This window comes from Labeo rohita, chromosome 16 (genome assembly GCF_022985175.1).
Source record: "Labeo rohita strain BAU-BD-2019 chromosome 16, IGBB_LRoh.1.0, whole genome shotgun sequence".
NCBI lineage: Eukaryota > Metazoa > Chordata > Actinopteri > Cypriniformes > Cyprinidae > Labeo > Labeo rohita.
In genome coordinates, this window is record NC_066884.1 from 18895668 (window position 1) to 18910183 (window position 14516).

The following is a 14516-nucleotide window of genomic DNA, read 5'->3' on the forward strand; positions in this document are numbered from 1 at the left end:
GCTTGTTTTTTATGCAAAATAAGTTAAAGGCTTCTAAAATGAGATAGCATTATTAATTGTGAAGTCCGCATATAAAATATTTGCATATGCACAGAAAACAACTATACAATAATTGCACAGGTTAGATAAAAATGCATAAAAGTGTTATCACAAATATGAGCCCATACTATAAAATGTAAAAGCTTTTATTTCATACAAATAAACTGAGGATGGCTTTACAATGCACACTGAGCAGGAATCAATATAGCCAGGAAATATTAAATGAAAACATCACATTCTAAAATGAACTTTTCCTTTTAGGAAATGGAAGGCAAACAATGCATGGGACATTTTCTAATGTTTGCTAGATTTAAAACTCAGTAGCAACATAAAAAGAAAATATAACAATCACAATATAACATTCATTACACATCCAAGTGAGCTTAATTGAGTCATCAACTACAAAACCTGGACAAGAATACATATGGATGGCTCAGGATTTGTTTTCATGAGCAATAACTTAATATTTAACCATCTTATTTTAGTAAATGAGAAAGTTTAAAGAGACAGTTCACCCAAAAAAAGAAAATTCTGTCATTAATAACCCTCAAGTCGTTCCAAACCCGTAACATCTTGTACATCTTCGGAGCACAAATTAGGATATTTTAACGAAATTTGAGTTCTCTCTGGCTCTGAACTTTTCAAGTGGCAACGCAGGCATCAGCCAATCAGATCACTTTTGCAAATATACTAGTGCAGATGCTAGCCAATCGTGTTCATGCAACACCAGAAAAGTAATTTAATTGGCTGTTGTCACTATGACGGTTGCGTCAGCCACTCCTTTCGTCAAGCGTTGACGCCGACGCCCCGTGTGACTGTACCATGAAGGGGATCCAGCGAGAGCTTGACAGGGCGATGTGTATAATCCCGCCCACTCTAAAGTGGTACTAAACTGCAGCAGGAAAAACACCATATGTTCAAGATCCAGAAAGGTACCAAGAACATCGGCTAAATTGTCCATGTAACATCAGTGGTTCAACTGTAATTTTATGAAGCTACGAAAATACTTTTTGTTGCGCAAAAAAACTAAAATAACAATTTTATTCCAGAATTCCACTCTTTTGTGTCATCTTAGTGCCATTTTGGAGAATACCATGACAAATAGGCGTGCTCTGATCTGCATGTTAACAACGCATGTGCTGCGGCTTGTTTACGCTGTAACGTGCATATGTCGTGGTACTCCAAAATGGTGCTAGGGTGATGCGGAGGAGAATTGTTGAATAATGTTGTTATTTTAGTTTTTCTGCGCAACAAAAAGTATCATCTTAGCTTCATAAAATTACGGTTGAACCACTGAGGTCACATGGACTATTCTGTCGATATTCTTGGTACCTTTCTGGACGCTAAACGTGGCAGTTGTGTTGCTGTCTATGTAGGGGTAGAAAGCTCTCAGATTTCATCAAAAATATCTAAATTTGTGTTGCGAAGATGAACAAAGGTCTTACGGGTTTGAAAAGACATGAGGGTGAGTAATTAAAGACTGAATTTTTATTTTGGGTAAACTATCCTTTTAAGTTAAAATGTGCACAGTCTGTGTGCCTCACGAAGACCCCTGACTGTGAAACTTCAGGAAGCAGTTGTGGTTTCGAGAAATGCACAGGAACACACAGCACTTGAGACACCGCACACGTGATGTTCTCTCACAGCCTCCGAATCGACACCTCCTGGCCTCCTCGCCCTCTGCCAGCTGCTCCGGCCAGTGCCCAAAGCCATCATACCGTGAATGTTCATCAGGCAAAGGGGTCTCAAGAACCTGAGAAGGTCTTGAGTTTGTATCTGGGCCATGTAGTTTTGGAGCAGGAGGGCAGGGAGGTGATGAGTCTTGTGCGTCAACACCACTGGAGAGAATCAATGCTTTGGCCACCTCTAAACGAAATGCCATAAGTGATAACAGATCTGTAGTGTAATGACTGTAATCTTGCTTGTACTGTATCCATGCATTTACCAAAACCAGATCGATCAAGTCCCAGAGAACAGACTGTGGCCAAGCGCTGACTGCCGAGTTGGTGCAGGGAGTGCGATAAAGACTTCTCAAGTCGCGGTTGAGATTCGCTGCCTTAATTGCTCTCTCAAAGCCGCTGACAAGAGACGTTGAGCGTGGCTTTTCCTTTACCACTGCTGAAAGGATAAAGCCATGATGACATCTGAAAAGCTTGAGTTTTCCATCCGAGCTCACAAACTCGTCACCTATTTGCCCTCTTGCCCCACCAACCTTGCCAGCGCTTTGCACACCAGCCTCCAAAAGATGCTCCAGCATAGAAGGTGTAGAAAGTTCCGGTTTGCAAAGAAACACCATCCCTTCATTTTTCTCCTTACCTCTAGAGACCATTTTCTCAACTACATCTTCTCTATTGGAGTCATCTACACTCAAGTTGAAGTCCACAACTAACCCTCCACCATTTATGACAACTGTGTGAAGCAATGAATGGGTTGGGTGTCTTTGAAAAGGAAGGGGGTACTGGTCGACCCCAAAGCTTCCTTGTCGATTCAGTGCACGGCAACCGTCTTGAACTCTTCTAATTAATGGCATTACCTTCCACAAAGGATCTGTCTTTAAGTTTGTGCAATTATGTGCCTCCTTGTTACTGTGAGCTTCTGGTGGTGTTCTATTCCTTTCTTCAGACTGTTGATCGCTACTTGTCCCCACAGAAGCTTGGCCAGAACTGGCCAGCTTCACTTGACGTGTAAGCTCACAGAATCTTGAAGCCGACATGGCATCAGAGATCAGAGGTACTCGAGTGCAATCTTCCCAATAGAGCTTTGTGCTTGGAAACTTTGTGATAAAAAAGCAGACAAAGAGAGACAACAATTAGATGGAGATTGTTATTCAATTATGCATTTCTTGACTATTTAAAATCTTTTTTCAATGACTTAAAAATTGAAGGACAATGTTTGTCACCATGTTTTGGGAGTGACCCATTTTTCAAATGTTTTCATGTACTAACCTTCAGAGTTCCCATTGCAATGTGGATTCCCACATACTGTGCGACCTCTTTTTCTGTAACAAGGTTTGGCAGTTTTGATGTTTCCCTTGTGCAAACAGCAATTTCATTCCACGTATCCAAACTAAAATACTGATTAAAGTAGTTAATGGGCTTCCAGTTGAGCTGCCTCTCTGGTTCTGTGTGCCTTGTTGGAGAGGCACTCACATTTCTAAAGAACAAAGAGGAAAAAAAATGGCTGTTAAAGATTGTTGCGTGGCAGTAATCTGGCATACCCAGTACTTTATGTTATGCCAACAATACTCACGTTTTGCCACTTGGACCACATCTCTCTCTGCCATTCTGATGTGCTGTGCCATTACTCTGTATTCCTTGGTAACAGGACATAACAATGGTTTCAGCTTCTGGTTCAGAGTGGACATTATCAGCATCATCCGTGTCTGAATTCTCAGAAAGGAATTCTAAAAAGCCTTGAGTTCTCTGCTGTTCAGCACTAACATCACCTACAAAAAGCAAAAGAGCACATTCTCAAACTAAGCTCATGGGACAAACCACACATTAAAGAATTAAACTGCCAGTTCTCTTATTTACCCTCTTCAGATGTTGAGTATAGATGTTGCACGTCCATTTGTACCGAACCCACCCTAACTTCCTCACATTCTTCAATTCCAGGTGAAGCCCCTATAGGTGTTATAGCTGGGATGTTATAGGTGGGCAGATTAATGATAACATACAAAAAATGTAACATTTTTTCTTATGTATCTTATAAAATCTATAATTACATCTCTCACCTGCAAGTTCCTCCGAATTTAAGAACGTCTGGTCCGCTTGAGGAGGCTCCACTAAATGTTCCCTTTCTTCCTCCTTGACAGGATAAAATATACACTGCTTGCTGTAGGACTGTAGGGGTACTACATGAGAATCTGAAGAGGTGCCATCTCTGTTTCTATAAATGGTCTTATCTAAAAGAGGGACAAACACAAAAACAAATTAGAGCTGCCAGCAGCGTTGAAAAGGCCCTTGCACCCAGGCCCACCGCCACCCAGTGGCTTTTGGAAAACAGCGAACGGTGAGCAATATGCATTTAAAGTGGTAAATATAGGAGGAATATGTCAAAGTCAATTATATATGCCAAACTTCCTGCTGCCAGCTGGTGGCACTATGACTATAACTGAATATTGGCATGTAGATGTCTTTAAGCCAGGATTTTAATCAAACATATGAAGTTTGGTGCAGCTTGAACATGGTATGTTGGAGTTAGTGTAAAACAGGACATATCCTGTTGCCAACCGGTGGCGCTATGATTATAACTGAATATTGGCCTTTAGATGTCTTCAGGCCAGGACTGTTACTAAACTTGAAGTTTGGGGCAGATTGGACATTGCATGTTTAAGTTAGAGTAAAGCAAGTAATTTCCTGTTGCCAGCAGGTGGCACTATGATTATAACAGTATTTTGGCCTTTAGATGTGTTCAGGCCAGGACTCTTATCGAACGTGTGAAGGGCAGATGCACCAACTATTTTCCTGACACTGTTATATTAGAACAGAAACTAAGTTTTATTCAGTTATAACTGACCTTGACATGCAACACGATGATGATCCACGGGCTGGAGTGCCTGAAACATCTCATTTGTAGTCAAGTGCTCTTCAGCTTTGACCAAAAACATTTGTACTCCACGCATCGCAGTACTCTCAGATGAAAGCAGATTGTGGTGAGCCAGATTTGAAGAACGTTCTTCTATTTTCACGTCAGTTGATGTGTTGGCCGAAGTCACTTTACTGGTATCCAACATGGAATTTGTCTACCATGAAAACAGTAGGTAATTCAGATACATAATACACATATACAATACATTACATGACACGAGTTAAAGGACAACATCTGAAAAGTCTGAAAAACATGCAAAAACACTAACCCTGATCTGACCCTGGGCATTTGGATTTTCCATATTTCTCTCACGAGCTGTCAAGAATTTTTCCAGTATGATTCCAGGAGAGCTGCCATCTCGAACCAGCTCTCTAGATTCTTCAAATGAACTGTCTTCAGAGTTTACAATATCCATTACACTTGTGGTAACAGAGTCCAGTTCAAAAACAACCTGTTCCTCAGGAGCCTCCTCAGAAGACAATGGTTGACAAGTTTCAGAGGCACTAACTCCATTCTTGTCCTTTTCCTTGTTCTTTCCCTCTGGAGTATCAATTACACACAGATGATAGAGGACTTGGCATTCTTGTGGATCCTTATTTCCTTCCATGTCCTTTTTACTTTTGTTTTCTGTGCTAGTTCTTCTTCCAAGCGGTTTCTTGCCCCGGCTTCTTCCAACTCCTTTCTTACCTTTTGTCGCAGAGTTTCCTCCATTCACTCTTTTATGTTCATCAACTCTACGGACAAGCACCTCCTCTTCTTCTTGCTTTATCTCTGGTTCAGTAAGAACATTCTGAGTCAATACTACACCGGCATCATTTGCAGACTCTTGAGTCTGAGAACCTGAATTGGTCACTTCATTTTCAAGCTCTTGAGAAACAAACAAAACATTATCTATCTGAGTGTTATGGTTCTCTTCCACATTTTTTTCACCAACCATGACTAAATTAACCTCTAAAGGCAGTTCTTCTTTGATTTCTTCCTCTAATGCATCTTTGAGTTCAGCACAAGATGTTTCTGTGATGGACCCAATCTCATTATTCTGTGCTTGTTCTGACACATTCTCACTAGCATTTTCTGTGAGCTCCTGGGGCACAATACTTTCGCCTAAAACTGGGGTTGAAGCCTGTAAAGGCATCTCACAAACTTCTAAAAGATTTTGCTCAGGAGGCTGCTCAAGTCCAGAAACAATTTCTTCAACGTCTTTGTCTCCTCCTTGTTCCTTTCCTTCAACACCACCAGACGCAAGTGTCAAAGAAGGAGACGGACTTAATGCTGGGAATGACAGTCTTTCTCCCACAATCTCCCCCACCTCAGTCTCCATGTCCCAATCTGTTGCAACCTGAATTTCAAAGACATTAGGTGCAATACATTTTTGATTAGGACCAGGTCTTCGTTTTTTAGCAACATCAATTGTCTCGTCTGGGAAGGATGCCTTTCCAGCTGAGTGCCAGGATGCCATATGCTGCTGTAAAGCAGACACTTCTGAGAATGTCTTTCCACAATCCTGGCACCCAAGAGTAAGCTGAGAATATGGAGGGCTCAGTGCAATTTCTTGGTCTATCTTTGTAGGAGCTTTGCGTTTCCGCACAGTTTTGGGCTTTGTAGACCCAGAACCGGGGCAGTTTTCAACAGAAGGCATTTCAAATGAAAGGGGGTCTCCCTGATACTCCAACAAATTATTTTCACCTGATTTTGTTTTCTTTTGGTATGCTACATTCAAGGATTTTCTCGGTGCATTTTTTGTTTTTTTCAGTGCCTTTTTATCAGACTTGCTTGGTGGTGATTTCTCAAGTTCAGTAGCATCCAACTTGTGTACCTTGAGCTGAGGCTGCTTGTGGCCTTTTAATAAGAGCAAAGCTTGTTTCTCTATGTGAGCCAGGTCTGGAACATCAGGTCTAGATTTTGCCTTTGCTACTTTATTCTTTGGTAATTTGTGGGTCTTCTTCTTTAAATCATCATTTTGGGTCTTTCTAACCTTGGGTTTCTTGGGACATTCTTCTGCAGATGTTTTTCCTTGCTTCTTTTTCTTTTGTACAGGTACCAGTGCTTCATCTTGGTGAGCCTCCTGGACAGAGTTTGACTTCTTGTCCAAATTATTTTGATTCTTCAGTTTTCTCTTCTGGGGTTTCACTTGTTGTGTTGCATCTGGTTCCGCCAAAACGGTTTCCGATGAAGAACTCATTTGACCCGCTGTCTTCACTGCTGCTTCTGAAGAACTTTCCACCCCCTTTCCTTTTTTATCTTTTTGGTTAAACTCCAATTTACTGTCATGCTGAGTCAATTCTGGAACTTGGTCTTTATCGCTAATTTGCTGGTTCTGGTTTTGTTTGGTTTTTGATGTTTTTATAACCTTCGGTTTAGAGGATTTTTTCTTCTCAGTTGGTCCAAATCTGACTACAAGCTTTTTGTTCTTCGGCTTTTCTCTTTTTTTAGTAATTACTTTTGATGAAGTATTAATTTTCTTAGTTGATGCTACCTGACTATCACATGCCTTATTTGCTTCCTTAGTCTCTACTTTTTCAACCAATGGTTTCTTAGATCTTTTTTTCTTTGTTGGAAGTTTCTTCTGAACAAAAGGGCAATCTGGTAAACTGGCTATAGTTTGGTCTGGTATTAGCACAGAGCTTTGTTGAAGGTCAATTACAGTGTCATTCTGAACAGTGTTGAGAGAATCAGGCTGAGACTGTGGTTCCACTGGCACAGATGGTTCTTTCTCTATCTCAGCTTGATCCTCTAGAGCTTTGATTTCCTGAAGTTCTTGCGGTTCACTTAATTTGCCTATATCACTCTGTTCACTTAGCACCAGTGACTCTGATTCCACTGACAATTCTGTTGAATCTAGCATTTGTGTTGGACATGGCATCTCAACATTGGTAACTGTCTCCTCCAATCCTACTGTGTCAACTGGCACACTGTCCTCCTCCACAAGATGAGACTTTTCAGTTTCCGGTTGAGGAATTAAAGGTAGTTCATTGTTTGTCTCGAAAGACGCAATGTCTTGTGTGACTGGAATATGTTCCTCTGCTATTTGTGCCATCTCATTAAGAGAATCATTCTGTGGTGCTTCAACTTGTAAAGGTGTTTGATCCAGCAACTCTGGAGTTTCAGTCTGTATTGGTATAAGTTCAAGTTGAATCTCATCCATTTGCATTTGGACCTCTGTTTGTGTCAGTTCAACAGGTGTTACTTGGGTCTCTGAGTTTTCTGATGAAATAATGGTTTCCTCTTGTGACAGAACAGCTTCCTTTTGTTGCAAATCTCCCATTTCTGCTGATGATTGGATGTTAATTTGCTCTGTTTTTGATGAGTCTGTGTCAGATTTATCACATTGTGTTGGCTGAACGGTTGACTCAGTAAAATTCACATGTAATGGTTGCATTAATGGCTGTGGATGGGGTGACCCAAAGCTTTGTGGCTGCAAAGGCAATATAACCAACTGATTCACTTTCTGTACATTTCCAAGTTTTTCAATTAGTCTTTTAATTTGCTCAGGATCAAGCTTATCCATTTGCTGTGGTGCTGGTCCGACAGTTTCCATGATCAGAGTCTGTGGTTGTCCATTTGCTGTCTGTATCAGAGCAGGTCCAGGTGGCTTTAGTTGTGGCGCCAACACAGTGCTACTTTGTGACTCTTGAGAGTGTTTATTTTTGATGTGTAGAAGTTGTGCTTTCGAAGTTTTGAAGACTGCGGCACACTGTGAGCATGGGAATTTCCGCTCATTTTTTCCTGCAGAATAAGAAGTATAAATAAATCAAATGGCCAGAACATTTAACAATCTGCAATGACACAGAATTGGTAACGAGGAAAAGGTTTTGATCGTTTACCTTTCTCCCTCTTTTTCTTTGTGGTGGCGGAAGCATTTGTCTGGTCATCTGGGTTATCTTCTTTCTGATGTTTTTCTAAGTGGTGCTGAAGAGACTTAGACGCAGAAAACTTTCTACCACAGTGTTTATGTATGCAAACAAAAGGCTTTTCTGCCGTGTGTACCCGTTGGTGGTATCTGAGCAAGGTAAAAGTTTTGAAAGGCTTGCCACATTCTGAGCAGGTGTATCCATGTTTGCTGAAATGAGTCTGTTTTTTGTGACTTGTTAGCTCACAGGATCGGTAGAAGGCTTCACTACAGAATGGGCACTTGAACCTCTCGTTTCCTGTGTGTGTGCGTTGATGGGCCATGAGCTCTGTGGAGGAGCTGAAATGCTGATCACAAACATAGCAAGTAAAGAGGGCATCTCCCAGCATACACTGCTGATATTCTGCAGGGTGGCTCATTTTAAGGTGCCGTTCTTTGCTTTTGGAGTCACTGAAGATGATGTGACATTCTAGGCACTGTAGTGAGAGCTGGGATGCTAGAAGTTGGTATTAAAAACAAAACAATGCATATTAGAAAGGTCATATCACAGAAAGAGCAAGTTATGACATGGATAGGAATGGGTAGGAATGAATCATTCAAAATAAGACCAGTAATATGCATTAAGACCATAATATCAATTTCAATTTTATGCTGACTTTAACATTGTAAATACATGAGAGTCAAATTACTTACAGGTGAGAGGTATTACTTTGGAGAAGTCAATTTTCAAAGGGTTAAATTTGTCCTTCTTTGGAGGGATGATCTTTCTGTCTGCATTATATACTTTACTTTCAGTTGGTGATTTAATGTTGGCACAATTTTTGGGTGTTTCGTTGGAGCTTATGGGTTCTACAGGCATGCAACTTGCAGCCGTATAATCCGATGAGCTTGTTTCATTGGATGCATGCTCACATTCCACTTCTGTCACAGTATCCACACTTGACTCAACCAAACTTGATTGATTTTCACAATGAAAGCCTTTAGCGTTGGCAGCTTCATCTGTTCCTTCTTTAACGGCTTCAGGTTGTGTGGTGTCCTCTTGTGTTGCCACAGGAAGTGTACAATGCTCCACTGTTTCCTCTACAGGAGTTATGGGCTCTATTATTGGTGGTGCCGGGACATAGAGGTCCAGCTTCAACTCAAGGCCACTGTTTCGTTCTGTACTCTCTGTTGTCCCTATTCCTTGTACAATACTATCTAATGGTGCTTCCAAAGGAGACAGGGGGTCTGAAAGTGAAAGGTGCTCATTGTGCAGATTTGCTTCAGGAGCAGATGCTTCCAAGAGTGGGTCATTACCAAGTTCCATGATGCTCAACTTTTGAGGTGAAACTCAATGTTTAATTGAATTCAGATCTCTAAAGTTTTCCTAAAATAGAAAGTATACAAGTAAATACACATCCAATGTCACAATGCACCATACAGTTTTGAACTAACCAAAAAAGCCAAAATTTACTGTTGTATAACTCTGGATTTTTAGACATGTTAGCATGTAAATGTCAATTATTACCATTGTGGAGGAAGTTAGCCTAAAAAGCCTAGTCATATTTCTTAAGGACATCTGAACAGCCTTCCAATAAAGTGAGTGTTATACATCTTTCATCTACACACTCTTGGGTCATTCTGTGTCAAATCAACCAAATTTCAGAAACTTCCCCAGCTCAAATTTTTGATTTTGTCAATATTTTTTCTGAAGAAAGATAAAATGAAAGGGTAAAATGAAATTTTTAACCTTCAGAGCCAAATTACAGGGGGGTAAAATTACTTAAGAAAAATGGCAGCAGCATCATTATGTTATTTTTACAGAGATTGGTAGGTCTGTTAGTAAAACTGACTTAACATTCTTTGCTGCATTTTTTGTCAATGGTGACTCTTCAAATATGGGGAAAAAGCACTTTTCAAAAATTCTCTCTAAAATTTGCATGCTTGTAACTCAAAAAGTATTGAAGATATCTGCCCTTTTAGATTTTATGTCATAACAAATTTACCTTTTGGCATCTTCACTTTTAAGCCCTTCTTTGGTTTAATTCCAGAGATATTGGGATTTTAATATGGCTCCAGTAGTAAACTAAATAGCTAAACCAAATGTGGGTCACTTTGCATACAGATGATAATTATTTTCTTTTAAAGAGAATAAGTATCATGAACAAATAATCCAGATTCCAGTCCAGATTGCTGAATATTACCCATTTCCAATGGTTAAAAACCAAATGTTGGTCACTTTGCATACAGCTAAAACTTATGGTATTTAAAGAAAAATGTCTGAAGAATAAAGAAATGTGGGAACTAGAAATGTATCATGTTTCCTTCTATCAAGACAACTGCATAGAACATTCCAGTCTGCTACAATGCACTGAAATGGTCAAGCTGAGGCACATTAACTTGCTCTCAGTAGTCTAGTCATAAGATTCTATATTTGAATCCGTTTCAGGGATATTCAGAAGATGGGATTTTGTTCATTTTAAGAGCTTCTGAAGCTACTAAGAGCTAAAATATGCAGTATCCTAATTCTTTGATAATAAATAAGGCTAACTAATTAAGAAGTGGATTACAGTTATTAGTAGTAGCAGTTATAAGCACATACATTTTACAGTTATACTGCCACAGATACTTAGTCAATTTTGCTCCAATAACAAAGAAAGCTCTGAACAAAGCCAAAGGACAGTCTAGCCATTGCATCTCAAAATACAGTTGTGGTTATGGACGATATTGGCTTGAAAAATATATTTATTATAATTTCTGGTATTTATTGCAATAATGATATCAATGATGATAATTCAGGGAATTTTATTTCTTTAGAGAAAAATAGGGTGTTGTGAGCATTACTGAGTACACAAGTAATGTAATGACTGTTTAATTCATACTGGAAGCTGGAGGACGCCCTTGCGCAGAAACGCCACATATGCATGGCAGACGGCACTGACAATGCTCAAGGAAAACCCTAATATGGACAAAGGTATCCAGGTGATCGGTGTAGCTAAATACAACGCTGATAGAGAAATTTTAACTGGCGAAACTGGAGTAAACATAGGATTGTGACAATATATAGTTAATTTATGTTCTTCAAGTAATCTTGGGTATTTTTATAAGATTAGTCTATTTATAATGCAATGCTAATCGACATAGCCTTTATCACCGTATATAATTCTATAAAATAGTATGATTTCTGCGTCATTGTGTGATATGAAACCACGTCTGATCACAAATAGTTATTTCAAACATTCAATTATGTTATCAAGTTCGTTCGGAGAAAAAGCATGCCAATTAATGATATCTGTTAGACAACAGGTTTGTAAACAGGCTTATACACATGCAAAACTATAACATGCTACTGTAGTACATTTATTTTTTGTCACACTGTACAGCCCTGACCAAACCAGTTCCAAATTGTAGAAGGAGCTCCTCGTTTAACGATATACTCCTCCTCAAATTTATATCCACCTTCCACCATCCACGATCGCACACAGAAATATGTCAACAAATAGACTTTATCTTGTACTAACGTATCACAAATAGTAAGATATCATCCATGCCTAGTTGTGGTGTTTTGTTCCAGAATAAATCAGTGTTTATGAACAAACTGGTTAAGTTAATAATTCAACGACTCACTCAAACACTTGGTTTCTTGTCACCACCTAATGGCGAATGGATGTATCATACAGAAAGAGTCAATGAACAATCCCCACCACTAATGCACAGACTGACAGCCTGACTGGAACACATACATATGGAGTGACACAAAAACTGAAAAGTGCAGTTGGATTATGCCAGCACTTGATCAATAAAACTGCAACTAACTGTCTCAGAATTAGAATTAGTAGATAAAATAATTGTGCAACCTATGCAATACAACATTAATGTAACAAATGAATGTAGCAGTTGTCTAGGTAAGGTGTACAATACAAAGAAACCAGTACAAGTGGTTATTGAGATGACAAATCTGCTGTCTATGAACGTACACCATCACTAGGTTAAGAGACACAGCCCACTTCGCAGATTCATTAAAATCATTTGAGCAACGAAGAAAAGAGAACTCGAATTCAACGACTACAACAATATGGCTGTTTACTCTCACTCGTGCAGTGGTTAGATCCTTCAACGTTTCGCCAACAAGATGATTTGCTGTTCTAACCCATTGTGTGCAAAACTGCCTGTTATATGGCGCGTGTCTGTGCTCGATTGTGTGTGCACAGCCATAGAGGTGTGACTGCAAGGCAATGCATGAACTAATATAAGCCTCAAACTCACCGATTTTCTTTTTCATTCTCTCAGCGTCTTTTTTACTCTGCATCTTCCTGATAAATCACTGGTTTTGCCATTATCTGATGGGCTTTATGCGAGATCGCCATATCACAACACTGAGATGCAGGTTGTGTGACGTCACACACAAACGGAGACTCTACGTGGGAGTTGTAGTTCACAGAAATAGTTGTAGTTCTTGAAATAAAATAGTGATTTCAGGGATCTCGTCGCACCTCAAAATTCGGTAGGACGAAATGTAGAGGTAAGTTGATATTTCTGTAAGATAATAGAGCATTTTATTGGACATAACACTGAGGTCACATAAGAATTATATGAATTGCGCAAAAAAAAAAAAAAAAAAAAAAATAAATATTGTTCACTGTCAACTAAATTATAAATACACGCATATTCACATATAAATGGGACATTCTACCAGAAACGTACATTTCCACTTAAAAAATCGTAGGAGAAAAAAAGTGCCATTTCAGCATGTTTTTATTTTTGAATAAAATACATTTTTATACGCATTTCACCCCTAAAATGTCAGGCCCTGTCACAGACAAATTTGTATATGTTAGAATGGTTTCCTAATGAATTTCTCTGATACAAATAGCATTTTCTTATTAGTCACATGTTGTATTGTATCTAACATGGATTTGTAATTCCTATAAGAAATATAAGCAACTTTTCAGTCAACTGCAGTACACACAAATCACAGCATACACCCCAGGCGCTCATATTGTTGTAAAAAAACAAACAAAAAAAAAAAAAAAAATTTTTTTACAAAAACATAGTAGAGGACATGCAGTAGTCAACATTTGAAGTGGATCAAAACCTTTCATCAAAATTGTCCTAAAACCAAAACAGTACCTGTTCTTGTCTCATGACAACTTTTTTGATCCTCTTCACATGTTGACTACTGTACACCCTCACCTTCATCTACACCAGGGGTGGGGAACCTTGATCCTGAAGGGCCGGTGTCCCAGCATAGTTTAGCTTCAACCCTGAAGAAAAAAAATACCAACATGTATCCTGAAGACTTTGATTAGCTTGTTCAGGTGTGTTTGATTAGGGTTGGAGCTAAACTCTGTAGCGACACCGGCCCTCCAGGATCAACGTTCTACACAGTTAAAGAGATTAATTCATCAAGATTTCTTCAAATAGTACATTTTTTCATATCATAATTACCTGTGTGTCATGACTGACATTGCTGTGACTGATTATGGATTTCGTTGATGCAGAAAAAGTTATGTTTTGTGTTCTTTATTTAAGTTTTAATAAGCATTCCTCCCTCGTGAAAAAAACAGCATATGCTGGTAGGTATGCTTTGATGCTTGTTTAAGCTGATTCTTTGCTGGTTTATGCTGGTCCTTTGCTGGTTTATGCTGGTCTTAGCTTCCAAATGGTCAAGGACCAGCATAAACCAGCAAAGGACCAGCTTAAACCAGCATTAAAATATACCTAACCAGCATCCCAGCATCGAAACATACCTACCAGCATATGCTGTTTTTTTCACCAGGGTTATTGTAAATTATTATTAACATTTTAATGTTCATGTAATATTAGACTATGGTAAAGTTCAGCCAAGGACACTTATTAGAATATAACGGACAACTGATATAGTCCAATAATCTTTTTAATTTAATAAACTAATTTCATTTTATTTCAACATAAAAATATATTTTATTTAAATGTAATCAGCAGACATTCAGCTGACTAGCACAATGTAAAATAACTGTGGTATCACATTATATTATGATATACTATGGTAATATCTACATTATTACTTTGGTAAATT

At 38.9% G+C, this 14516-nt stretch overlaps 1 protein-coding gene across 2 annotated transcripts; it reads right to left on the reverse strand.

The window, feature by feature from the left end:
- Positions 1-169: 169 nt before the first annotated feature.
- On the reverse strand, positions 170-12856 carry LOC127178731 (uncharacterized). 2 transcript variants are annotated; one of them, XM_051131796.1, is made up of 10 exons: positions 12725-12856; positions 9173-9845; positions 8454-8975; positions 4898-8355; positions 4558-4783; positions 3773-3943; positions 3573-3662; positions 3289-3484; positions 2985-3192; positions 170-2812 (listed from the first exon to the last, which is right to left on the reverse strand). In XM_051131796.1, the coding sequence occupies exons 2-10, from the start codon at positions 9783-9785 to the stop codon at positions 1580-1582; spliced, it is 6717 nt and encodes a 2238-aa protein (XP_050987753.1). In that variant the 5' UTR covers positions 9786-9845; positions 12725-12856; the 3' UTR covers positions 170-1579. The 2 variants fall into 2 exon arrangements, with proteins under 2 accessions (XP_050987753.1, XP_050987752.1); XM_051131795.1 differs by having other exon boundaries at positions 3573-3677.
- Positions 12857-14516: the final 1660 nt, after the last annotated feature.